This window comes from Salvelinus namaycush, chromosome 7 (assembly GCF_016432855.1).
Source record: "Salvelinus namaycush isolate Seneca chromosome 7, SaNama_1.0, whole genome shotgun sequence".
NCBI lineage: Eukaryota > Metazoa > Chordata > Actinopteri > Salmoniformes > Salmonidae > Salvelinus > Salvelinus namaycush.
Window position 1 is genome coordinate 40,196,774 of NC_052313.1, and position 27,191 is coordinate 40,223,964.

Below are 27,191 nucleotides of genomic sequence, written 5' to 3' on the forward strand. Positions count from 1 at the left end.
AGGTTTTCTAATGCCTCGCAAAGGGCAGCTATTGGTAGATGAGAAAAAAAATTGAACATTCCTTTAAGCATGGTGAAGTTATTCATTACACTTTGTATGGTGTATCAATTCATCTAGTCCAGGGGTGTCAAAGTCAAATGGACGGAGGGCCAAATAAAAAATTTAGCTACAAGCCGAGGGCCGGACTGTTCGAATGTTCATTGAAAAATTTTTAAATGACGCATATAGTCTAGTGAACCTAATTGAACCTACTGAAAACCTAACAAATATATTCCAATATGATCAGATAAATAAAGCAATATTTTCTTATGGCTCTGTCAGTAATCTTTAATTTTCAACAGACACAAAAGACAAATTTCCTTTATATAAAAATCCCCATAACATGAACATTAAATGAAAGAAACCGGTATTCAAGGCACCATCAGTAGCCTATATTTTCTATTTTAGCAAAAGTGGGCTAAATTTACTTCAAAGAAAAAAACAATAATAGCAATTTTCTATCATCCACTCAACTGAAATATTTTTAAAATATAATTGGATTGAAATACAATAAAATAAAGTGCAAAAATCTATTAATCAAAAACAACACTTTGTTTAAGGAGAAGTAACATGCAGTGAAAACAAATATTAAACTTTAACTTTTAAACTTGAACTGAGTAAAAACTCTAAATATGTGATTGCACAGTAATGTTCACTTGTTTGAGGTTGAGGGTGATACTTGGTGGTGTCCCATCTTTTCCACAAGTTCATCAATGTTCGGGGTAAGGCTCTGAGCTGAGGAAATCCTCAGAATTGAGTGGAGGTGTTCAGCAGTAAGTCGACTTCTGTGTGATGTTTTGTTCAGGTTCATCAAAGAAAACAGTTGTTCACACAGGTATGTGCTGCCAAACATAGACAACGTTTGAGCAGCCTGGATGCGCAGCTGGGGCATTGTGTCGGGGAGGAAACGGGCGAACTCCGCAGCACCCACTGCCGCATATTTTGCCCTCAGTGCATCATTGCATTGGAGGTCAATCAACTCCATTTGGAGGTTTGGTGGTGAGCTTTCCACGTCAACAGCAAATGGGTTACCGAGCAGTTCCAACCTGCTTTTTTGTGCTTCAAAGTCAGCAAATCGGCGTCGAAAGTCAGCGGCAAGCATACCTATTTTATCAGCCAACTGTGCGCTCGGGAACGCACTGGTAGAGAGCTTCTCTTTCATGGTCTGGCAGCTGGGAAAGTGGCTCAAATTTTCTTTCCGCATCTGCGTCTCCCACAGAGTCAGTTTGGTTTTAAATGCCTTCACTGTACTGTACATATCAGAGATGACATGATCCCGACCCTGCAGCTGCAAGTTCATTGCATTCAGATGACTCGTAATGTCACACAGAAAAGCCATTTCACACAGAAACATTTCGTCTCGGAGTTGTGTTGTGTCTTTCCCTTTGCTGTCCAAGAACAGACAAATCTCCTCACGAAGCTCGAAACATCTTTGAAGCACCTTTCCCTGGCTTAGCCATCGCACCTCTGTGTGATAAGGCAAATCACCATGCTCCGTTTCTAACTCCGTCAGAAATGCCTTGAACTGGCGGTGATTCAAACCTTTGGCTCTGATAAAGTTAACTGTGCGCGTGATGATGCTCATTACATGCTCCATTTTCAAGGCTTTACCGCACAACGCTTCCTGGTGTATGATACAATGATAAGCTGTCAGCTCACCTGTCGCGTTTTCCTCTTGCATCTTTTCCCGTATCTTCGCCACCAGTCCGCTCCTGTGTCCACACATCGCAGGTGCTCCGTCGGTTGTCAAACCCACGAGTTTTTCCCAAGGCAGCTCCATCTCATTTACACATCTTGACACCTCTTCATACAAATCATGCCCCGTAGTTGTGCCATGCATAGGACGTAAAGCCAAAAACTCCTCTGTCACGCTTAGGCTGGAGTCCACTCCGCGGATGAAAATTGACAACTGGGCAATGTCAGAAATGTCGGTGCTCTCATCCACAGCCAAGGAATATGCAATGAAATCTTTTCCCTTTTTCACAAGCTGCTCTTTTAGATTGATGGACAACTGGTCTACTCTCTCGGCAATGGTGTTTCTGCTCATACTCACATTTAAAAAGAGTTGCCTTTTTTCTGGGCAAACTTCGTCACAAACTTTAATCATGCAGTTTTTGATGAAATCCCCCTCCGTAAATGGCCGGGCTGATTTAGCGATCTCTTCTGCCAAAATAAAACTGGCCTTGACAGCAGCCTGGCCTTGTGATTTGGCTTTTTTGAACAGAGCCTGTCGAGATTTGAGGCCTCGTTTTAATTCCTCTGCCTTTTGTAGCCTTTGTTCCATGTCCATATTCTTGTTTTTGTCCGCGTGTTTCGTTTCATAATGTCGTCTCAGATTATACTCTTTCAGTACCGCCACACTTTCTCCACACAGAAGACACACAGGTTTTCCAGCTACCTCCGTGAACATATACTCCGACTCCCACCTTGTTTGAAACCCCCGGTTCTCAGTGTCCACCTTCCGTTTTGCCATTTTTGATGGGTATCTGAAAGTTAATTTTACTGTGATGCTGACGACTGCTGTGCCAATAAATATTGAAATGAAGCAGCCTACTGCTCGGTGCGTCACCGTTGCATTGTGGGAAATGTAGTATTGGTGCGTGTAAAAGATCTGCGGGCTGCCGGCTTGCTGCGGTCTGCGGGCCGGTTCTAATAATAAATCAAGATCATCCCAGGGGCCGTAAAAAACCTTCTCGCGGGCCGGATGTGGCCCGCGGGCCTTGACTCTGACATATGTGATCTAGTCACTACAAAGATACAGCTGTCCTTCTTAAACCGCTCAGATTTAATCATGAGGCCAATGGTGACTTTAAAACGGTTACAGATTCTCTTTGCCAAGGCTCCTGGCACTGCCAAGGCTGCCAACATTGTGGTTACTCCACAATACTAACCAGAGTGAAAAGAAGGAAGCCTGTACTGAAATATTGTAAAAACATGCATCCTTTTTGCAACAAGTCACTAAAGTAATTCTGAAAAAAATGTGCCAAAGCAATTACATTTGTCTTGAATACAAAGTGTTATGTTTGGGGCAAATCCTATATATCACATTACTGAGTACCACCATATTTTCAATCAGTGGTGACTGCATCATGTTATGGGTATGCTTGTAATCGGTAAGGACTGGAGTTTTTCAGGAAACAATAGAAACTGAATGGAGCTAAGCACAGGCAATCTGAAGAAAACCTGGTTGTCTGACACTGGGAGATATTTACCTTTCAGCAGGACAATAACCTAAACACAAGGCCTAATCTACACGAGTTGCTTACCAAGATGACAGTGAATGTTGCGGAGTGGCTTAGTTACAGTTTTGACTAAAATCTATGGCAAGACCTGAAAATGGTTGTCTAGCAATGATCAACAACCAATTTCAGAGCTTGAAGAATGGGAAAATGTCCCACAATCCAGTTGTGGGAAGCTCTTACTCACAGCTGTAATCGCTGCCAAAGGTGCTTCTACAAAGTATTGACTCAGGTTGTGAATACTTATGTAAATTAGGTATTTAATTTTCAATAAATTAGCACACACAAAAAACATGTTTTCACTAAGCGTTATGTGTAGATGTGTGAGAAATCAATTGAATACACTTTGAATCCAGGCTTTAACACAACAAAATGTGTAATGAGTCATTGGGTATGAATATTTTCTTAAGGTACTGTAGCTGAAAGTAGTGAAAAATAAACATTTGAGAAAAATGAAATGTGGGGATTAAATAAAAAATAACGTGAAACTTCACACGTGAATGTTTCCTCTATATTAATTTAGCAGCGGTCGCCCACCACTGCTAAATTGTTGCCGCCACTGCAGAAAATATATATTTCTCTGAGACGTCCTTTAAATGGATAGTCGTTGGCTCAACGACTAAGTCTTTGGGAACAGCTAGCATGTCATTGCGCTAAAGCTAGTAGCAATGCGCCCCGCCCCCCTCAAGTTACTCTGCCACCGCTGCAGAAAAATCCTACGTGAAATGCTACATGTTTCCGAAAACCATGTCTGACTCTGTTTTTTGTTTAGTTTAGGTTTCCTCCAGCGTCCAACTCCACCCCATGTAGACAGTCCGGGTGGCAGGTCCTTCGAGACCTAGTCCAGAAAAGCCCCCTACAAGGCGAGCATCTGTCTCCCCTCACACCACAGTCCATTTCCCTCTAGGAACCGGTGCAGGCCAAAAGCGGATGCTGCATCATTCAAATCATATTAGCTACAGTATCTAGCCAAGCCAAATATAAACTGACTTGCCATAATCAGTCCTGCAAGTACATAGGTCACCACCATATAGTTCATTTAATCTCGCAAAAGGTTTATTTAAATATGCAATAAAAAAAACACTTAAATACATTTAAAATATGTACAATATTTACAGAGCTCTATGCCCAGGTTTCCTCACGGCGCCATGGCAACCACAGAACTGATTATGGTGTGTGAATGAATGACCAGGGTGTCAGAGGCAAGAAGCAGGAGAGAGGGGAAACAAAAAGGTGAAGACCTGGCAAGCCGCCCCCCTCCCTCTACCTCCATCCTGACAGACACCATCTGCCACAGTCTCGGATGTTTTCATGAATGCAGATCGCCATGGAGCCTCTGGTGTATAAGCCTGGTTAAACGAGCTTGAATGCTGATTTCACCATTTTGAGGGCAGCATTCAATCTGGTTTAACCAGGCTAATATCAGCCTTCGGTTGTACCAGTGAACATCGCTTTGGTGTCAGAATCCTAATTGGAAGGTTTGTTACCCAGCAGCTAGTAATTGGCGCCTCCTAGGTGTGTGTTGTGGGGGGTGAATGTGTGTGTGTATATGTGTGATCCCTCAGGGGAGAGGCCAGGCAGGAGTAAGGCACTAGGCCACTGGACAATTAAATTACCAGGTCTGGAGACGAATGAGCAAGCAGCATGAATTTGCGGCACTTTTTTTTTTTTCTTCCACTGTAATTGGAAGAATATTGTTGTATTCTCCTGCTGACGTGACACACGGAGCAGGAGAGAAATGGTAGACAGACTGGATGACTGCGTGCGTGTCAACTACAGTCTAGTCAACTACAGTTCTGTCAAGTCCTTGCATCTTGCGACTTTGATATCAAAACAATCAATCTTGCAATGTGCTTGATGCCAAGACTAAAAAAAGGGACTTTTCTAAGTAGCAGGATCATTGAAGATCAAACGGATGTTTCAGTCAGCTGAGCTGTTGGTTGGGCAGGTTTGTTGTGAGGGAGAGTCTGTTATTGCACTTTACACAGCTCTAGGAGGTCTCTCTCTCACACACACTGAGCTCTAGGTCTGTCTCCCGCTGCACCTCTGGAACCATTCCTACATGGCTCCTCTCGCTACTTTGTGTTGCCTAGTTACCTTCTGGTTCGGACCCAGGGGACTGGGTGTTTATTTTTTTATTTTTTTCCCTCTCCCCAATTTCATGGTATCCAATTGGTTGTAGTTACAGTCTTGTTTCATCGCTGCAACTTCCGCATGGACGCTGGAGAGGCGACGGTCGAGACCATGCGTCCTCCGAAACACAACACAACACAACCCAACCCAACCTGGCCGCACTGCTTCTTGACACAACACACATCCAATCCGGAAGCCAGCCGCACCAATGTGTCGGAGGAATAACCGTACACCTGTCGACCTGGTCAGCGTGCACTGCGCCCGGCCCGCCACAGGAGTCACTAGTGTGCGATGAGACAAGGATATCCCTGCCAGCCAAACCCTCCCTAACCCGGACAACGCTGGGCCAATTGTACGTCGCTGTCGGCTGCGACAGAGCCTGGGCTCGAACCCAGAGTCTCTGGTGGCATAGCTAGCACTGTGATGCAGTGCCTTAGACCACTGCGCCACCCGGGAGGCCCCTGGACTGGGTGCTGTGGAGTGCGAGCCAGCTGTGAGCACGCACGCACACGCTGGCATCCATTATGGCTTTTGTCTGAACATAGTGTACAGTCGTGGCCAAAGGTTTTGAGAATGACACAAATATTCCACAAAGTTTGCTGCTTCAGTGTCTTTAGATATTTTTGTAAGATGTTACTATGAAATACTGAAGTATAATTACAAGCATTTCATAAGTGTCAAAGGCTTTTATTGACAATTACATGAAGTTGATGCAAAGAGTCAATATTTGCAGTGTTGACCCTTCTTTTTCAAGACCTCTGCAATCCGCCCTGGCATGCTGTCAATTAACTTCTGGGCCACATCCTGACTGATGGCAGCCCATTTTTGCATAATCAATGCTTGGAGTTTGTCAGTTTGTGGGTTTTTGTTTGTCCACCTGCCTCTTGAGGATTGACCACAAGTTCTCAATGGGATTAAGGTCTGGGGAGTTTCATGGCCATGGACCCAAAATATCGATGTTATCTTCCCGGGGCCACTTGTTATCACTTTTGCCTTATGGCAAGGTGCTCCATCATGCTGGAAAAGACATTGTTCGTCACCAAACTGTTCCCGGATGGTTGGGAGAAGTTTCTCTCGGAGGATGTGTTGGTACCATTCTTTATTCATGGCTGTGTTCTTAGGCAAAATTGTGAGTGAGCCCACTCCCTTGGCTGAGAAGCAACCCCACACATGAATGGTCTCAGGATGCTTTACTGTTGGCATGACACAGGACTAATGGTAGCGCTCACCTTGTCTTCTCCGGACAAGCTTTTTTCCGGATGCCCCAAACAATCGGAAAGGCGATTCATCAGAGAAAATGACAGTACCCCAGTCCTCAGCAGTCCAATCCCTGTACCTTTTGCAGAATATCAGTCTGACCCTGAGGTTTTTCCTGGAGAGAAGTGGCTTCTTTGCTGCCCTTCTTGACACCAGGCCATCCTCCAAAAGTCTTTGCCTCACTGTGCGTGCAGATGCACTCACACCTGCCTGCTGCCATTCCTGAGCAAGCTCTGTACTGGTGGTGCCCTGATCCCGCAGCTGAATCAACTTTAGGAGACGGTCCTGGTGCTTGCTGGACTTTCTTGGGCGCCCTGAAGCCTTAACAACAATTGAACCGCTCTCCTTGAAGTAATTGATGATCCGATAAATGGTTGATTTAGGTGCAATCTTACTGGCAGCAATATCCTTGCCCTTTTTGTGCACTGCAATGATGACGGCACGTGTTTCCTTGCAGGTAACCATGGTTGACAGAGGAAGAACAATGATTCCAAGCACCACCCTCCTTTTGGAGCTTCCAGCCTGTTATTCGAACTCAATCAGCATGACAGAGTGATCTCCAGCCTTGTCCTCGTCAACACTCACACCTGTGTTAACGAGAGAATCACTGACATGATGTCAGCTGGTCCTTTTGTGGCAGGGCTGAAATGCAGTAGAAATGTTTTTTTGGGGATTCAGTTCATTTGCATGGCAAAGAGGGAATTTCCATTCATCTGATCACTCTTCATAACATTATGGAGTATATGCAAATTGCTAACATACAAACTGAGGCAGCAGACTATGTGAAAATTAATATTTGTTTCATTCTCAAAACCTTTGGCCACAACTATGAAATATGTGTAATACACTATCTACTTACGTTTTTCAACAAATTCTCTTGTTTTTGGCCTCTTCATGGGCTCTTTTGATTTGTATGGTGGGTATAGTGAATCTGCGCTAGACTGCTAGATTAAGTAGGGGAGAGAGCAGACAATATAAACAGTGGGCTAACCTGACTACCACAGATGATAGTTGACTTTTGTTTTGTTGGCGGGGGGCCTTCTCCCAGCCAGGCTTACCTAATTGGATAAAACTGTTTAAAGAAAATCTCTTCTCAAATTGATCCTCTGAGACTGTGTTCACTCTCTAAATCCGCCATAGAGAAAAGCAAAATGATTGTTTATTTAATGATGCCTTTTCTCTTCCACATGCATGGACGTAATGGGGACGATTTGCTATTGTATTACTTACTGTAAGTTGCAATGAACTTGTATGATGGGTGGTTGCAGTAGGTCTACTTTGTCATGGAAAGGTCTTCCTGTTGCCAATGATTTAGAAATGTTTTAAAATACAATATATGATCCCTCACTCGCATCTATGTAAATGACTGACATATCCTTTCTCTCGTGGAACTGTGTTTTCAAAGCAGAATATTCTTAATCACTGTTCTGACTCTATTTCCTTCCATTTCCCCTGTGTCTCCCTTCATCTCTCTTGCTCCCCTCCTAACTCTCTCCCCCTCTCTCTACAGAGCCTGTGTGATCCTGGGTGTGGTCTTCATCCTGTCCTCCCTGTGTATCCTGGGAAAGGCAATCCATGACCTGGCTACCAAGCTAATGCCTGAAGTGGTAAGATGCCATCTCGTGATGTTGTACCCTTAAGCAAGGCACTTACCCTTAACTGCACCTATAACTCTCAATCCAGGGGCGGCACACTGCATCCTATCTCTCTATTTTGAAAACAGCTATATGGGAGCCACATGAAGCTATTTTTGGTGAACTTTAAAATATACATATATATATTTAACCTTTTATTTAACTAGGCAAGTCAGTTAAGAACAAATTCTTATTTACAGTGACAGCCTAAGAACAGTGGGTTAACTACCTTGTTCAGGGGCAGAACAGATTTTTACCTCGTCAGCTCGGGGATTTGATCTCGCAACCTTTCGGTTACTGGCCCAACGCTCTAACCACTAGGCTACCTCCCCTAATGGTGGTGGTAGTGTGATGGTTTGGAGATGTTTTGCTGCCTCGGGACCTGGACAACTTGCCTAAATAGAATGGAATATGAATTCTGCTATGTGTCAGAATTCTACAGTTTAATGTCAGGCCATCAGTCTGACTGACATCAGTCTGTTGCCAGGCAATAAGCAGCAGTCAGTCTGCGTAGAAACATCAGGGAGAGAATACATTCGCTTAAGTCGAAGCTAAGAGCCCGTTTTTTAATAATAGAAAGCAAACCAGGTAGCCTAAGGCCTTTGTCATAAGCACTTCTGGTGTTTGGGTTTTTCATCATTGGCTAATCGGATAAATCACGATTTTGCAGGTGTTCGCAGCTTTTGAATTTCGGGAGGGGATATTTGGCCCGTAACGTGTAAAGAGAGAAGGTGGAGCTCCTCGTACTAGCGTCTCTTGATCCCATCTCTCAACCACTACCTATGATTTGGCTCGAGGGAATGATGCCAATTATTGGTGGAACACCTAAAGTGCAACACATTTAACACTAGAACCGCTGGCCTTTTAGCATATAAGTACCCACTAGTGAACAATGCCGGGCGAGCCCTCCAGCATATGTATCAGATGCATATCAACGGTGCTTGATAAATAGTGCATAAACTATTGTAAATTGTTAATTGCATAAAGAAATATTCATGGTAATATATCCATGTAAAAAAAATTTAAAAAAAAATCTTTTAATTTTTATCATTTTATACAAAGTCCTAGAAGAAAATAGGATATATTAGGCCTACATTTTGTTTCCCTTACAATACAACTTTATTTGTAGATTTGATTAGTAATAGTGACAGTAATTAATAAAGTCCATTTACAGCTATTTTTGACAAAGTAGAAATGTAAAGATGACGATAATGTAACCAGCCAGGTGCCCAGGTGAAATTATTTCCTGTATTCCTGAACAAAAGCACCAGTGCATGAACAATTGTAAAGGATGAATTGCATAAAGAAATATTTGTGGAAATGTATATTAATGACGAGATAAGTAATTTGTTTGTATCAGACACTGTATTGTGCCCTTGGCTGCATGCTTGGCAGCTGTATTCTTTCTTGCTGTTCATGTGGTTCTCACGAAGCTCACATGCCAGATCCAGTGGGATGCATTCAGTGTTGCCAACTCCTCAGTAAGGAAAGTAGCTATTGGCTGTCCTAAAGGTCGCTAGAAGTCGCTAAATGACGCCATCATCTAATTTGCATAATTGGCCATGTGCATGTAATTGTGATGGACGCTGTAAGAGAGAGGAATAACGTTGTGGGTGACAAAAAGTGAGTAAAAAAACACCCAAAATATGTTTAGAACTGCAAATGAACTTCTGTCGATACTTCCCCCCCCCCCCCCCCCCCCCCCCCCCGTTTTTTTTTTTTTTTGTCCCATTTCCAACCCTCCTTTATCCGGGCTTGGGACCGGCAAAAGTGACCCAAAAGAGAGACACTGGCAGAGTTACTTAGTTATTTTTTTTGTTATTTTTTGTATGTACATTTTTTTACTTTTACATCCCGCCCTGAGTGTAAGCCTGGGCGGGGTCAGCCAGCGGTGGCTTCCCACATGCGCAATTCATTTTCAGTCTGGACACGGAGGGGTGAACATATCCTGCGACTGCAGCTGGGAGGGACTGCTGCGCAAGGCCTGGGCCGCCTGTGAGTGCTTTGGGACAGGGGTGGGGCCAACAGCAGCACAAGCTGCTCGTTGAGAAGAGTAAGAATGATACGTGCATTCAAGTCTCCAATAACACCAGAAAAAGTGGCTAGATTTGTCGCTAGTCGCTTTTTTGAAAATGTCTCGCTAGAGGGGTCTGAATACTCGCTAAATATAGCGACAAAGTCAAATATAGCGACAACACTGGATGCATGGTGCTGAGGATGCAAACACTCTTATTTTACATCTGTACATTGCTCTACCACTCATCACTGTGGAGTACTGCTCCACTGGTATGTTTTGCGCAGAGAGGGGCAGCTACCGCCTTATTGTTTCACTGGCAAGTCTTTGCAATCAACTTGTCTGCCAGGGAAATTGATGTGAAGAAGTTGTCCATGGTCACATGTCTGCCTTTGCCCATGTAAGGCTCTACGACTATGAAAACCAGTCGCTCACCCGCAGGCTGGTTTCATTTCCCCCCTGATATGGAAAGCCATTGAGCAAGTACTTGGTTTCGACATAGGCAGCTAACCAAAACTTAACTGAAGTCACATGCATCATTATCAGTTTCTATCTGGTTTCTTTCATCCATTGATGACATGATAACAGGATAATTTACTGTTACTCGTTTTTGCTTAGTAGCCAGAGCAATGCTGCCTCGTGAGTGGTCATGTGCTGAATGCATGGACAGCATGGATATTCTTGGCAAAAGTGAAATTGGAACAAGAGCTGCACCTCTTTGAATTTAGAGTTACTTGACAAAGGTGAGTGTCATAGAAACTGCAGAATATGCTCTTTCAGATACTATATAGTGGGGCTTAGCGGTTAGAGCGTTGGGCCAGATACCGAAAGGTTGCTAGATCGAATCCCAGAGCTGACAAGGTAAAAATCTGTCGTTCTTCCCCTGGACAAGGCAGTTAACCCACTGTTCCTAGGCCGTCATTGTAAATAAGATTTTTTTCTTAACCTGTTTGGGCTACGGGGCAGCATTTTCACGTTCGGATGAAAAGCGTGCCCAGAGTAAACTTCATGCTAATCAGGCTCAGATGCTAATATATGCATATTATTATTACCATTGGATAGAAAACACTCTGAAGTTCCTAAAACTGTTTGAATGATGTCTGTGAGTATAACAGAACATATGGCAGGCAAACTTCCAAACAGGAAGTGGAAATTCTGAGGCTGGTGTTTTTTCTACTCATCGCCTATTCAAATCCCAGGAAGATATGGATTTGTTTGCACTTCCTATGCCTTCCACTAGATGTCAACAGTCGGTAGAATGTTGAATGAAGTGTATATTGTGATGTGGGACCGGATGGGAGGTGTTTCAGTCAGTGGTCTGGCAGATTGCCAGTTCCTGGTCACGCGCATTTCTCATGATATCGCCTTGCGTTCCATAACTTTAACAGGCATGAAGGAATGCTCCGGTTGGAACGTTATTGGATATATATGATAACAACATCCTGAAGATTGATTCTCTACTAAGTTTGACCAGTTTATTCGACTTGTAATATAACTTCTTGAAGTTTTTGTCCGACGTTATGCGTCACTTGCACGAGCGTTTGGATATGTGTACTAAACGCGCTAGCAAAAGCAGCTATTTGGACATAAATAATTGACATTATCGAACAAAATAACAATTTATTGTCGAACTAGGATTCCTGGGAATGCATTCTGATAAAGATATTCAAAGGTAAAGGAATATTTATGATGTAATTTCGTATTTCTGTTGACTCCAACATGGCGGAGAAATGTTATTTAATTTGAGCGCCGTCTCAGATTATTGCATGGTGTGCTTTTTCCGTAACGTTTTTTTGAAATCTGACAGCGGTTGCATTAAGAACAAGTGTATCTTTAATTATATGTAAAACATGTATCTTTCATCAAAGTGTATGATGAGTATTTGTTATTTGACGTGGCCCTCTGCAATTTCTCCGGATATTTTGGAGGCATTTCTGAACATGGCGCCAATGTAAACTAAGATGTTTGGATATAAATATGCACATTATCGAACAAAAAATACATGTATTGTGTAACATGATGTCCTATGAGTGTCATCTGATGAAGATCATCAAAGGTTAGTGATTAATTCTATCTCTTTCTGTTTTTGCGACTCCTATCTTTGGCTGGGAAAATGGCTGTGTGTTTTTGGAACTTGGTGGTGATCTAACAATCTTATGTTGTGTTTTCGCTGTAAAGCATTTTTTAAATCGGACACGATGGGTAGATTAACAAGATGTTTATCTTTCATTTGCTGTATTGGACTTGTTAATGTGTGAAAGTTACATATTTCAAAAAAATATTTTAGAATTTCCCGCGCTGCCTTTTCAGCGGAATGTTGTGGGGGGGTTCCGCTAGCGGAACGTGTGTCCTAGAAAGGTTAAACACTGTTTCCCATGCTAAAGAGGCTTTTCTACTGACTCTGAAAAACACAAAAAGAAAGATGCCCAGGCATGCTGCCAGGAGGCATGAGGACTGCAGATGTCGCCAGGGCAATACATTGCAATGTCCGTACTGTGAGACGCCTAAGTCGGCGCCATAGGGAGACAGGATGGACAGCTGATCGTCCACGCAGTGTCAGACCACGTGTAACAACACCTGCACAGGATCATTACATCCGAACATCACACTTGCGGTACAGGATGGTGGCAACAATTACTCAAGTTACACCAGGAATGCACAATCCCTCCATCAGTGCTCAGACTGTCCACAATAGGTTGAGAGAGGCTGGACTGAGGGCTTGTAGGCCTGTTGTAAGTCAGGCCCTCACCAGACCTCACCGGCAACAACCGTCGCCTATGGGCGCAAATCTACCGTCGCTGGACCAGACCGGACTGGCAAAAAGTGCTTCACTGACGAGTCGCGATTTTGTCTCACCAGGGGTGATGGTCGGATTCGCATTTATCATCGAAGGAATGATCATTACACCGAGGCCTGTACTCTGGAGCGGGATCAATTTAGAGGTGGAGGGTCCGTCATGGTCTGGGGCGGTGTGTCACAGCATCATTGGTCTGAGCTTTTTGTCATTGCAGGCAATCTCAACGCTGTGCGTTACTGGTAAGACGTCCTCCCTCATGTGGTACCCTTCCTGCAGGCTCATCCTGACATGACCCTCCAGCATGACAATGCCACCGCACAGAATGAGCAGTATGGCTGATTTCCTGCAAGCTAGGAATGTCAGTGTTCTGCCATGGCAGCTAAGAGCCTGGATCTCAATCCCATTGAGCACGTCTGGGACCTGTTGGATCGGAGGGTGAGGGCTAGGGCCGTTCTCCCCCAGAAATGTCTGGGAACTTGCAGGTGCCTTGGTGGAAGAGTGGGGTAACATCTCACAGCAAGAACTGGCAAATCTGGTGCAGTCCAGTATTTAATGCAGCTGGTGGCCACACCAGATAATGACTTACTTTTGATTTTGACCCCCCTCCCCTTTGTTAAGGGACATATTATTCCATTTCTGTTAGTCACATGTCTTTGGACTGGCCACCCCTCATAGCCTGGTTCCTCTCTAGGTTTCTTCCTAGGTTTTGGCCTTTCTAGGGAGTTTTTCCTAGCCACCGTGCTAGCACTTTGATATATCAGCTAATGTAAGAAGATTTGATGATACATTTGATTTGATGATTTGGAACTTGTTCAGTTGGTCTGAATCTACAAATATTTACACATGTTAAGTTTGCTGAAAATTAACGCCGTTGACAGTGATGACTTTTCTATTTTTTTGCTGAGTTTGTCTTAACAGCTGACAACTTGTTGTATGACTATTATAAACAGGTTAACACGGTCATGACACTTATATTTAGACCTGTTCTGGCATTTATTGTTATTTAATGGCTGGCTATGACACCCACATTTATTAAAATTATTTTTTTCCCCTGCCAAGACGTTTCCATTCTTTTTGAAAGTTTGTTTCATAAATGCTTTGATGAAAATATTAACACTTTACACGGACAAAGAGAACCATTGCAATTTTACAATAAAACTATCAGGGCTGAGCTCGCTGTATGTATGCAGGGTTGAATTGTGAAGGCATTTGTAATTAAAACGATACTCATACAGTATGTCATTATTGTGTTGATTAATTCCAGTCAATAATTTTTTTTATTAAAAAGGCCTAGTTAGCCGAGCCACCCACAGTTCAAATATTAACCGAAGTTGGATCACATTCACATTTTCTCAGAACACAAGTAAATGGGCCTATTTTAGGCTATAAAAACATGACGTTATGTTTTCCCTGGCCAGGCCCAGATGGGATCAGATAGGCTCCTCTAGGCTAGTTGTAGCTGTGGTTATCAGTAGACTACAGTCAGACTGAAGCACAGACATTGTACACGTTGACAAATCAAGAGGCATTTTATTAAATGTTTTTGGGGTTGCTGGTATGGGCTTCCCAGTGAATTCACTTATACCCATGTTTTCAGTTACAATTTGCTATTACACATGTAATGATTTGCATAATAGTTATAAAAATGAAGCCTGGTTTGTAATCTTGAAAGGTAGGCCTACTGTGCTTTTATATTAATATGAGAAGTTTAATCGTTTATTTTTTTTATTCGCTATTGTTACTTGAAGACCTGCTGTTAGCAGCTCTGCTTATGTCTTGAAGCTAAAATGTAAAGAGTAGCCTACTGCCGAGAAAATAAACCTTTTTAATTGTCTGCACACGTTTGTGAATTGTTGCATTCAACAGTGTAGCTAATATGTTTTAGGTGGAACATTTCTGTCATTGTTGAATAGTTTGTGCTTACCGGCTAGTGGCTACTGTGATATTTACGGTCAATTTGAACTGTGGACCAATGTTATGTTGCCAGCCACAACGAAAGTTATGGTAAGGCAAGGATGTAATGTGAACTGGAAAGTAGAATACTGTTTCGCCACCCTGCTCCTCTCCTTCATATCTCGTGGTGAGAATAGGGCCGGAGTTGTTCCGAAACAGGTGTATTCAAATTCAGTTTAAGAGGAGAGACACCTCTGCATTGGCTGAATAGATTTACCATTGTAAGACAAATGCACACTTCAGGAGAAGGGTAGAGAATCGGGACACAGCTTTTGAGATGTGCATTCAATTCCTCAAAGAAAATCCTGGACTGTCAACTGCAAATGTCAGGCACTATGTAAACGCACTTGAGTGTGTGTCTCAGTTTGCATTCCAAACAACCCCCTATTCTCTACTACATAGTGCACTACTTTTGACCAGAGCCATATGGACCCTTGTCAGAAGTAGTGCACTAGATGGGGGGGGGGGAGTGTATTAGAGAGCGTGACTCACCCTCTATACGGGCACTGGTCCTTTTTGTATCACAGTGTATTGATAAAACTAGGAAAGGAATTTTAGAACGTGAGTGTCATGACCTTCCCTGTCCGTAGAGGTTGTTGCACCCCTGCACTAACATCTCTTTCTTTCTAAGCTCAACAATGACTCAGGAATATACCGTGTGTTTACTGGGCTTGCAGGCTTCACCGTCCTTATACTTAATTGTAGACTATCTCTGGCTGTTATTTGTTGCCTGTTTTTAAAATGCTTTGTCCCACCATCACACCGGCAGGATTTAGGGCTTCTAACCCCATGTGAACATTGTGTGTTTGAGCTACAGACTGCTGGGTTGTTGCATTTGATTGGTCTATTTCTTCTGCATCATGATACCAACCATAAGTGTGTGATTTAACGGGGGCTGAGCTGGAGCGTTGTATGTGAGACAAGGGCGGACCCGAAAATGGTTCGTCGAACACAAACACCCGACAGTTGTGACCTACAAACTATTATGACCCTTGTCTCTTTCATATGTAACCTGTTTTACTCTGGCGCTCACAGGCCACACGAATCGTTAGAAGGTAAGGGGTTCTTCTACATAGAAGATCATAGGAAATCACAAGACAGTGTCTATAATACTGTAATAAGCTCACATAGTTGTCGAACTCCACACAGTTGTCACTGGCTAGTTGGATATTCATTCCCCACTGAGCAGACAATTCCTGTACTTACAGCATTCTTATAAATTCATTTTGTCAGATTTTTGTTTGGTGGCCTTATTTTGTTGACATTTTTCAATAAAACTCATAAATTAAACTATGGTTGTACTGAAAATAAAATGGTAAAACACTTCAATGTGATGCTAAATATGAGGGCAGAGCAAGCAGATTAATGAAAGTGGTGCATTTTTTCACTAGGGGATTTAATGGGACTGATGAGGTTATTAACCTTGCAGAAATGCAGCTTTTCAGGCCTGTAAGGCTGTAGTGCAATATTAATGCTACTGCGGAGGCACTCTGCAACACTTACCCACTCTCGCTCTCTCTTCCTTCGTCACCTCTCTCTCCAATCCCCCTCTCATCTACTCTTCTCTATCAGGATGACTTCCTCTTCAGTGTGTCCATCGTCAGTGGCGTGATGTGTGTCATTCTGGCCGTGGTCAAGTTCATGCTGGGTAGGGTGCTCACTAGCAGCGCCCTCATCACAGACGGTAGGTACCTAACTCGGTGTGTAGTTGCTCCAAGACAATGAGCTTCAGTCAGTTTTTTTGTGCTTTTTTTCTTCTATTAGGATTGTTAGGAGAAGATTATCCTTGGTCTGTACCTAGGGGAAACCTCACCCTGGAGCTACCGAACTCTGAGGAAGCAGCGCATACTTCTGCCTGATCTAGGCCACTTGAGTTCAGGCCAGTTAGAGAATTGGGGGAAGGTGGAGCACGAGGGTGAAAAACTCCATAGAAAAACTGAGAGAAAAGGGGAAAAGGTATGGTGTATAGGAGGCTATGGTTGTCTGAAATGGTGCCCTATTCCCATAGTGCACAAAGATGGAAGGTTTATTGGCTTAGACGCCATCATGGAATCTGTGGAATATATTGGGAACTACTTAGTGCACTATATAGGGCAGTGACCATCAATTAGATTCAGGCCAATTTCTTTTCTTGAGCAGATGGTCATGGGGCTGGAACATATACTGAAGATGGTGCCGACAGACATGGTAGCTCTGCTTCTAGCGCCTGAGCAACTTTGCACAATTGTTTTGTTATTTCTGCAGCTGGTTAATAACTTTTGGATAGCAGAGCGGCGGTATTCACCAGCATTACGACCAGGAGTACGACTTTCCCAAATTGTATCCTTTGTTCGTACCATCCAGAGCAATTGAACTTATCTCTGAGGCTGCTCCGGGACGCCGCAGGCGGAGAAAAGTTATTCAGAGGACTTCTAGTCCTACTCAGGAGGCGTGCACACCATCCACCGCTTCGGAGTATATTACTCGCTAATGTTCGATCTCTGGACAATAGCTCAGGGTGAGCTCAGGGTGAGGATCTCCTTTCAGAGAGACAACAGGGACTGTAACATAATGTTTCACAGAATCATGGCTCACTCCGGATATGCTGTCCCTGTCCATACAATCATCTGTGTTCTCCAGTACATCACGCAGACAGGACCAAAGAACTCTCCTGGAAGAAAAAATGTTGGCTGTGTATGTTTCATCATTAATTGTTCATGGTGTGATAATGTACAGAAACACATGTCCTTTTGTTCACCTGACCAAGAAAACCTCACAATCAAATGCAGACCGTATTACCTCCCAAGAGAATTCTCTTCAGTTATAGTCACAGCCTTGTATTTTCCCCCTAAAGCCGATAACACGACAACCCTCAAGGAACTACATTGGCTCTTTGTGCAAACTGGAAACCACATATCCTGGGGCCGGATTTATTGTAGCTGGGGATTTTAACAAAGCAATTTTGAGGAAAAGGTGACCGAAGTTCTATCAACACATTGACTGTAGTACTCATGCAGCTAAAACTCTCGACCACTGTTACTCCCCCTTCCGGGATGCCTACAAGGACTTCCCTCGCTTCGGAAGATCAGATCACAAATCCATTTTGCTCCTCCCTTCCTATAGGCAGAAACTCAAACGGGAAGTACCTGTGCTAAGGTCTATTCAACGCTGGTCTGACCAATCGGAATCCACGCTTCAAGATTGTTTTGATCGCGTGGACTGGGATATGTTCCGGGTAGCTTCTGAGAATAACATTGACGTATACACAGACAATAGGCCTGAGTTCATCAGGAAGTGTATAGGGGATGTTCCCACTGACTGTTAAAACCTACCCAAACCAGAAACTGTGGCTAAATGGCAGCATTCGCGCAAAACTGGAAGCGCGAACCACCACATTTAACCATGGCAAGTTGACTGGGAATATGGTTGAATACTAACAGTGTAGTTATTCCCTCCGTAAGGCAAACAGGCAAAACGTCAGTACAGAGACAAAGTGGAGTCACAATTCAACGGCTCAAACACGGGACGTATGTGGCAGGGTCTACAGACAATCACGGATTACAAAGGGAAAAGCAGCCAGGTCACGGACACGTCTTGCTCCCAGACAAGCGAAACCCCTTTATCCACTTTGAGGATAACACAGTGCCACTGACACGGCCCACTCCCAAGGACTGTGGGCCCTCGTTCTCCGTGGCCGACGTAAGACATTTAAGCGTGTTAACCCTCGCAACGCTGCAGGCCCAGACGGCATCCCTAGCCGTGTCTTCAGAGCATGCGCAGACCACCTGGCTGGCGTGTTTACGGACATATTCAATCTTTCCCTATCCCAGTCTGCTGTCCCCACTTGATTCAAGATGTCCACCATTGTTCCTGTACCCAAGAAAAGCGATCGCCCTGTAGCACCCACTTCTGACATGAAGTGCTTTGAGAGGCTAGTTGAGGACCTTACCATCTCGATCTTATCTGACACCCTAGATCCACTTCAATTTGCATACCACCCCAATAGAGCCACAGACGATGCAGGTGCATCTGGGCAGGTGCGCAGCCATGGGTGGGCCTGGGAGGGCATAGGCCCACCCATTTGGGAGCCAGGCCCAGCCAATCAGGATTAATTTTCCCCCACAAAAGGGCTTTATTACAGACAGAAATACTCAGTTTCATCAGCTGTCGGGTGGCTGGTCTCAGACGATCCCGCAGGTGAAGAAGCCGGATGTGGAGGTCCTGGGCTGGCCTGGTTACACATGGTCTACGGTTGTGAGGGCGGTTGGACGTACTGCCAAATTCTCAAACGACGTTGGAGGCAGTTTATTTAGAGAAATGAACATTAAATTCTCTGGTAACAGCTCTGGTGGACATTCCTGCCAATTGCATGCTCCCTCAACTTGAGACATCTGTGGCGTTGTGTAACACAACTGCGCATTTTAGAGTGGCCTTTTATTGTCCCCATAACAAGATGCACCTGTGTGATGAGCATGCTGTTTAATCAGCTTCTTGATATGCCACACCCACCAGGTGGATGGATTATCTTGGTGAAGGAGAAATGCTCACTAACAGGGATTTAAACAAATTTGTGCACAACATTTAATAGAAATAAGCTTTTTGTGCGCATGGAACATTTCTGGGATCTTTTATTTCAGCTCATGAAACATTGGACCAACACTTTACATGTTGCGTTTTAATATTTTTGTTCAGTATAATTACAAATAATTTGTAGACTGCAATTGACTGCAAGAAGCCCAAACAGATATAACTAAAACCTTTAAAATTTCAAATATGCACTCTTTCAATATTTTTAGAGCCGGTAGGTGCTGGGTTTTTACCCACACAGACCGGAGAATTGCATATAGTATACCCTCAGGTACTGGGCCGCACATCTATTTACTTCTATACCTGAGAAAGTTGTTCACCACTTAGGAGTCTTTATCGACAACTCTGTAGCTGCTGAGCTCTTAATGTCCCTTCTCGTTTCAATAAGAGATTTGTGGCAAACAGGCTGGCATCAAACCAATTTGAAAGGTCAGCTTTGGATGGAGATACTCGCTCATTAAAGTGTGTGTGGGGTTCGTTATATTGTATGTGAGTGACAGCTAGCAGAATAGAGTAGGAGTTATTTACCTACCAGATTTTCGTCTCAATGTGACCTTAAACAAGCCATCAAAGGGGCAATCTGTGATTGCTACATACATTTTTAGACTTAAGTGAATGATATATATATTTTTTTATACTCATTGATTCTTGAAGAATATAACTTATAAATGCTTCATAAGCTTAGTTCAACTGTTGTACCCCATCGGAACCCAAAGTATAAGCTAGTTTTGCGCCCTTGTTTTTAAGAAATGTAAACAAACACTGTAGTCTCTGTGTAATTTTGATCTCATGGATGTTCAGTCTTTGCATCCAATTTGAGTGGTTACATTTCTCCAGCCCTGTCACTTAGCTGTTTAACACAGACGGGGTGTCCCTTTGTTGTTGTTAGAACTGCAGATTGCCCCTAGGAATACAGCGCCATAGATGATATTCTTTACGGAGGTAATTGACGTGCCCAGCCTGGTCATATCAAACATACAGTATGTAAAAGACTGGCAGAGGTCCTTGTCAGTCGGTGTGTTTTTGAGGTGCAGAGAGAGCCAGTTGAGTGGGCTCTTATCGAATGAGGAGACCCAATCGAAAAGGTTTCAAAATCGTCTCTGTTCATTCTGTTTTATGGACTTTCGGATTAAGACTCTGTGGCAGACTACATGTCATTTCATGAAATATATGTACATGTGTTCATTGTTGTTAATGTTCAAGCTATTTCTATTTCCCTCTGTGGGATAATACAGTTGACTAAACTGCCTCTCTTGTCTGATCTACAGGTTTCAACTCCCTGGTAGGCGGAGTCATGGGCTTCTCCATTCTAATCAGTGCCACGGTGTTCAAGCACGATCCCAAAGTGTGGTACCTGGACGGGTCCATAGGGGTCCTGATAGGTCTCATCATCCTGGCCTACGGGGTCAAGTAAGTGGGTACGGCCCTCAAACTCAACTCTGGACCTCAAAGCCAGTTTCATTTTGTCATTGTTCCCCTCTAATCAGGGACTGATTTAGACCTGGGACACCAGGTGTGTGCAATTATCAGGCAGAACAGAAAACCAGCAGGCTCCGGACCTCGTAGTGTAAGAGTTGAGTACCCCAGGTGTAGGGGGAAGCTGCCTCTAAACACTGATATTGGGTCAGTTTTGCCCGGCAATGGTTAGGATTCAGGGAGGGGAAGCTAATCCTAGATCTGTATCTAGAAGAAACATAATATTCAATCACTTTTACACACATGTACATTATGTCCCCTGAGAAATACACTTATTTAAATAACAGAAATGTTGTCATTTAAATTGTAACCATTGAGAAGGCCCTTGGAGTAGAAACGTCCATTATACATACCAGTGGATGCGCATGTTTTACATTGCCCGGTGCCCCAGTGGGTGGAGATTTCACCACGTTTTGCATCAATGGAATGATGCAAAACGAACACGGCCAGTGTTTCACTTAGATTGTTGCTTTTGGCGCCACCTGGAAAACATTCAGACACCAAAATGGTCATTACGCTTGTAAACATTAGTGGAGACGCTTTTGGTGTTAACTGTAAAAAAAAAAAAAAAGTTAATTGTTTCCCTCACACAGTAAATCAACTGCTCCTAAATATATATATTTTTGCCTGTAGTGTCAATAACACACTTTGAAAAATAGAAGGGTATTTTACAGATTTTTAACTCATTCACTTTTACTATTCTCTGGACAGTCAGGAAAAAAAAGGAATGTCAAAGTATGTAGAGGAAAAATTCTCGCAGAAGTAATGAATTTAGAACCACAGCGCGGCAAAGAAATAGAGCTTTCCTTGCGTGATTCCAGTGATGGTGACCCTCATCTGACTGTGCAGTCGGGGAGAGAAGGTGCTCTTCATGTGTCTTCCCAGGTAGCACATCTCAACCAAACCATCAGACAGACAAAAAATGTATTTATTATTTTTAAAACAAGACAGTTGGAGGACCAGAAACAAGGCCATTTATTGATGTACATTATAAGTGCTGTTTGTCTTTCCTGATAAAGCTTGAGGGGGGAAAAAAACTAGTTAAGTTCAACAGCGAAGTCAAACCAACAGAACAACACCCTGTTGATAAATATGGCCCAGTAGATGATGTTTTTGATGTTCCTCTTCACCCAGGTGAAGAGAGCTCTCTGGGCAGGGACGATCTGGCTGTAGAAGAAACAATTAATCCAAGTAGTTTGACATGCTGCCGGATACAGTGTACCCCACTACCAAATATAAGGTAAAGATGAGCTCTAGCTGCAGACTTCAATTACAATACCAGAAACCAGGTACTGTAGACTGTGGTGAATCACACCATAGATCCCACTAGTATCTTCACAGGCTGTTTCAGTCTCTGCCTCGCAGTGGATGGAGCATGCAGAAGGACAAAAATAAGTTTGCCAATATGTTGAGAACAGCAAGAGGAATGTTGACTATGGCAAAGGCCAAGTAACTCATCTCAGTAAACTGGAACTGCATTTCTGACGAGACAGAGGACCTCTCCTAGTGATATCTTCTCTCTCAACGTTCCAGGTGCTCAAATGCTGGACACGCTACCAGAGCCTGGGATTTCAGGTATCTCTTAGGCATTAACTAAACTGGGCAAAAAAAGAAACGTCCCTTTTTCAGGACCCTGTCTTTCAAAGATTATTCGTAAAAATCCCAAACTCCACAGATCTTCATTGTAAAGGGTTTAAACACTGTTTCCCATGCTTGTTCAATGAACCATAAACAATTAATGAACATGCACCTGTGGAAAGGTTGTTAGTGTCTTAACAGCTTACAGACGGTAGGCAATTAAGGTCACAGTTATGAAAACTTAGGACACTAAAGAGGCCTTTCTACTGACTCTGAAAACACCAAAAGAAAGATGCCCAGGGTCCCTGATCATCTGCGTGAATGTGTCTTAGGCATGCTGCAAGGAGGACTGCAGATGTGACCGGGGCAATAAATTGCAATGTCCGTACTATGAGACGCCTAAGACAGCGCTACAGGGAGACAAGACGGACAGCTGATCGTCCTCGCAGAGTCAGACCACGTGTAACAACACCTGCACAGGATCGGTACATCCAAACATCACACCTGCGGGACAGGTACAGGATGGCAACAACTACCCGAGTTACACCAGGAACGCACAATCCCTTCATCAGCGCTCAGACTGTCCGCAATAGGCTGAGAGGCTGGGCTGAGGGCTGCTGTAAGGCAGGTCCTCACCAGACATCACCGGCAACTGCGTCGCCTATGGGGCCCAAACCCACCATCGCTGGACCAGACAGGACTGGCAAAAAGTGCTCTTTGACGAGTCGCAGTTCTGTCTCACCAGGGGTGATGGTCGGGTTTGCGTTTATCGTCGAAGGAATGAGCGTTACAACGAGGCCTGTACTCTGGAGCGGGATCGAGGTGGAGGGTCTGTCATGGTCTTTGGCGGTGTGTCACAGCATCATCGGACTGAGCTTGTTGTCACTGCAAGCAATCGCAACGCTGTGCGTTACAGGTAAGACATCCTCCTCCCTCATGTGGTACCCTTCCTGCAGGCTCATCCTGACATGACCCTCCAGCATAACAATGCCACCAGCCATACTGCTCATTCTGTGTGTGAATTCCTGCAAGACAGGAATGTCAGTGTTCTGCCATGGCCAGCGAAGAGCCCGGATCTCAATCCCATTGAGCACATCTGGGACCTGTTGGATCGGAGGGTGAGGGCAGAACCACTCCTTTTTTGGGGGTGTCTTGCTAATTGCCTATAATTTCCACCTTTTGTCTATTCCATTTGCACAACAGCATGTGAAATTTATTGTCAATCAGTGTTGCTTCCTAAGTGGACAGTTTGATTTCACAGAAGTGTGATTGACTTGGAGTTACATTGTGTTGTTGACTTGGAGTTACATTGTGTTGTTTAAGTGTTCCCTTTATTTTTTTGAGCAGTGTGTATATATATATATATATATATATATATATACACTGTGTACCAAACATGAAGAACACCTGCTCTTTCCATGACTGACCAGGTGAATCAAGGTGAAAACTATGATCCGTTATTGATGTCACGTGTTAAATCTATTTCAATCAGTGTAGATGAAGGGAAGACAGGTTAAATAAGGATTTTTAAGCCGTTAGACAATTGAGAGATGGGTTGTGCCATTCAGAGTGTGAATGGGCAAGACAAAAGATCTAAGTGCCTTTGAACGGAGTACGATAGTAGGTGCCAGGCGCAGCGGTTTGTGTCAAGAACTGCAACGCTGCTGGGTTTTTCAGGCTCAACAGTTTCCCGTGTCTCAAGAATGCTCCCACCACCCAAAGGACATCCAGCCAACTTGACACAACTGTGGGAAGCATTTGAGTCAACATGGGCCAGCATCCCTGTGGAACGCTTTCGACAGCTTGTAGAGTCCATACCCGATGAATTGAGGCTGTTCTGAAAGCAAAATGGGGGGGATGCAACTCAATACTAGGAAGGTGTTCCTAATGTTTGGTATACTCAGTGTATTTTTTAAATATGATAATCTTTGAAATAACAACCACCAAAATATAAACCAGACAGTGAGTGAGAATCATCTAAAATTCCAAAAATATCATAGTATGGGGCAGCCATTGATTTTGTTTGAGTCACTCAGATGGCATAAGCCATGGCAAAAGGTGTAGAATTGCTTGGACATTTTTCTGTCCTTTGACAAAATGTGTAGAATTGCAGGAAATTAGCTTTAAAACAGCTAAATTTGGTCTCCGTGTCCAAGAGGAGTTCCTCCCCCCAAACATTGGTCACAGATGGCGCCATTGGAGACTCCCACAAACCCCCCCCTCCCCACTCACGCTAAATTTTCCACTGCTGCTGAAGAAAATCATAGGGGAAACACTGCACTACACTGGCAGTGCAGCCTATCACTAGGCTTGGCAGTGTTCTGTCCCAGGGAGCATTCCAATCACAGGACTTGAGCTTGGCTTGCATGAGTTCACCTGAGAGTAGAGTGTGATGAAAGAGACTCGGGGGAGAAAGAAATCCAAACATGACACCACAGAGTGCATCAACAAATTCATCAACAAAAGCAGCTGCAGTGGTTATACAAATGTACTCAAATGATCTGACGTGATGGATTCAGTTACTCAACACATTCTGAACTAGATTAATTTCAGAATCACACTACAAAGAACGGTTTTCACTAATTTAATATTGGCAATGAAATGCAGTTGCAGCTCTCACTGTGTGTGTACCTGTGAATGTTAGCGATTTCATTAATATGAATGTCTCCTGTCCCAGGCTGCTGGTTGATATGGTCCCTCGAGTGCGACAGACGAGGAACTACGAGCGCTTTGAGTGACAGAAGGCCACGGAAGGGCAGTGAGGGCTCCGAGGGGGATGGGTTCTAGGTTATGTACAGTAGAAGTACGTCCAGTGTCTGTTCTAGGGTATGTATATCTACGCCCAGTCCCTATCCAGCTCAGCTCCATTCTTCCTGGTAGATCTCTCCAGTCACTATGATAAAACCTATTGATTGGTTTAGACCTCAAGGTGCCAGCCCAGTGGCATTTTAGTTAGACCCAAGTGGTCCATCTGACTCAGAACCTGATCCGTCCATATGAGTCATTACAAAGTCAATGAGAAGACTGACGTTTCCCTCTATAATCTCCTCCTCTACCGAAGCAGGGGGAGGTGGAAGGACAGAAGAACGTGCGCTGCTGAGTCGTCAGGAAATTGTCACTGCCGCTACAAAGGCACTGCACCGTCTCCACTGATTAGTCTGGTGTTCGTTCATATCTCTATCTCCCCTTGGACAAGATGGCTGATTCAGATATGCATTGTAGGATCTCAGTCCTTATGAGATTTCAATGGTTTCTAATAGGCGCTTTCTTTTGATCAGTAACACTGTGTGTGTCCCAAATGGCACCATATTCCCTTTATAGGGCACTACTTTTCACCACCCTATTCCCTTTTATTGCACTACTTTTGACCATGGCCCATAAAAAGTGCTTCAATTAGGGTGGCATTTAGCGCACACGCCTATTTCTGTTTGACACCACTGATCAAAGTAGATTTTGTGTTGCTATTATTTAGTCATGGTGTAGTAGGGGTGGCAGGTAGCCTAGTGGTTAGAGCGTTGGGCCAGTAACTGAAGCGTTGCTAGATCGCATCCCGCTAAAAATGAATCCCCAAGGTAAAAATGTCATTCTGCCCCTGAACAAGGCAGTTAACCCACTGTAAATAAGAATTTGTTCATAACAGACTTGCCTAGTTAAATAAAGGTAAAATAAAAATGGTCGGTAAAGTATTGCTTAGTGTGGTAGTTGCTACTAGTAGTAGCAGTAGGACATGTTTTCTATCCCCCCAAAAATCTGCAGGGAAAATAGATTTCTGAGATGCCCATTGTATTATCAATTGTAGACAGTACAGCATGTGCAATAGCAACATGACATAAGACTCTTATCTATGGCTTGTGTCCCAAATGGCACCCTATTCCCAACATAGTCACTATGGGCCCTGCTCAAAAGTAATACACTATAGGGAATAGGGTACTATTTGGGACAAAACCTGTATCATTTGATTAGTGAATATGAAAGCACAAATGTCCCTGTCACCAGCTCATGTATGGAATCGGTGTTTGCTTTATTGCTTAAGGGGTGTTGAATAAAAGCTTGTGGCAGACCATCAACAAACAACATGACTGGAGCCAAAGACTCTAGCCAGAATTTACTACTCTGGAATTAAAACAAGTCTTTCTGTGCACTACAGCCAAATCGGTTGGCTAGAACACAAGTCATCTCTTTTTAGGCCATTCCCTCTTCCTTAATTCCTTAACAAAATCTGAGGGGGCAAATGCGGTCTTCCTGGCAAGTAAATATACCATATAATTATGTTTTAAGCTTTCATAATCTGCCACGCTGGATGTAATTGTAGATGTAGGATATACACTACATGACCAAAAGTATGTGGACACCTGCTCGTCGAACATCTCATTCCAAAATCATGGGCATTAAGATGGATTTGGGCCCCCCCTTTCAGCCCCCACTCTTCTGGGGAGCCTTTCTACTAGATGTTGGAATATTGCTGCGGGAACTTGTTTATATTCAGCCAGAAGAGAATTAGTGAG

At 43.7% G+C, this 27,191-nt stretch overlaps 1 protein-coding gene across 2 annotated transcripts in view; it reads left to right on the forward strand.

Annotated features, from left to right (window-relative positions):
• Window positions 1–27,191, forward strand: part of LOC120050447 (transmembrane protein 163-like) — a 56,857-nt gene extending 29,666 nt beyond the window's left edge. Inside the window, exons 5-8 of one of the 2 annotated variants that reach the window (XM_038997035.1) lie at window positions 8,179–8,275; window positions 16,639–16,750; window positions 20,901–21,042; window positions 25,364–27,191. In XM_038997035.1, coding sequence (XP_038852963.1) covers window positions 8,179–8,275; window positions 16,639–16,750; window positions 20,901–21,042; window positions 25,364–25,424 — 412 coding nt within the window. In that variant the 3' untranslated portion in view covers window positions 25,425–27,191. Of the gene's footprint in view, window positions 1–8,178; window positions 8,276–16,638; window positions 16,751–20,900; window positions 21,051–25,363 lie in introns of both variants that reach the window. The other variant, XM_038997036.1, reaches the window with a different exon arrangement.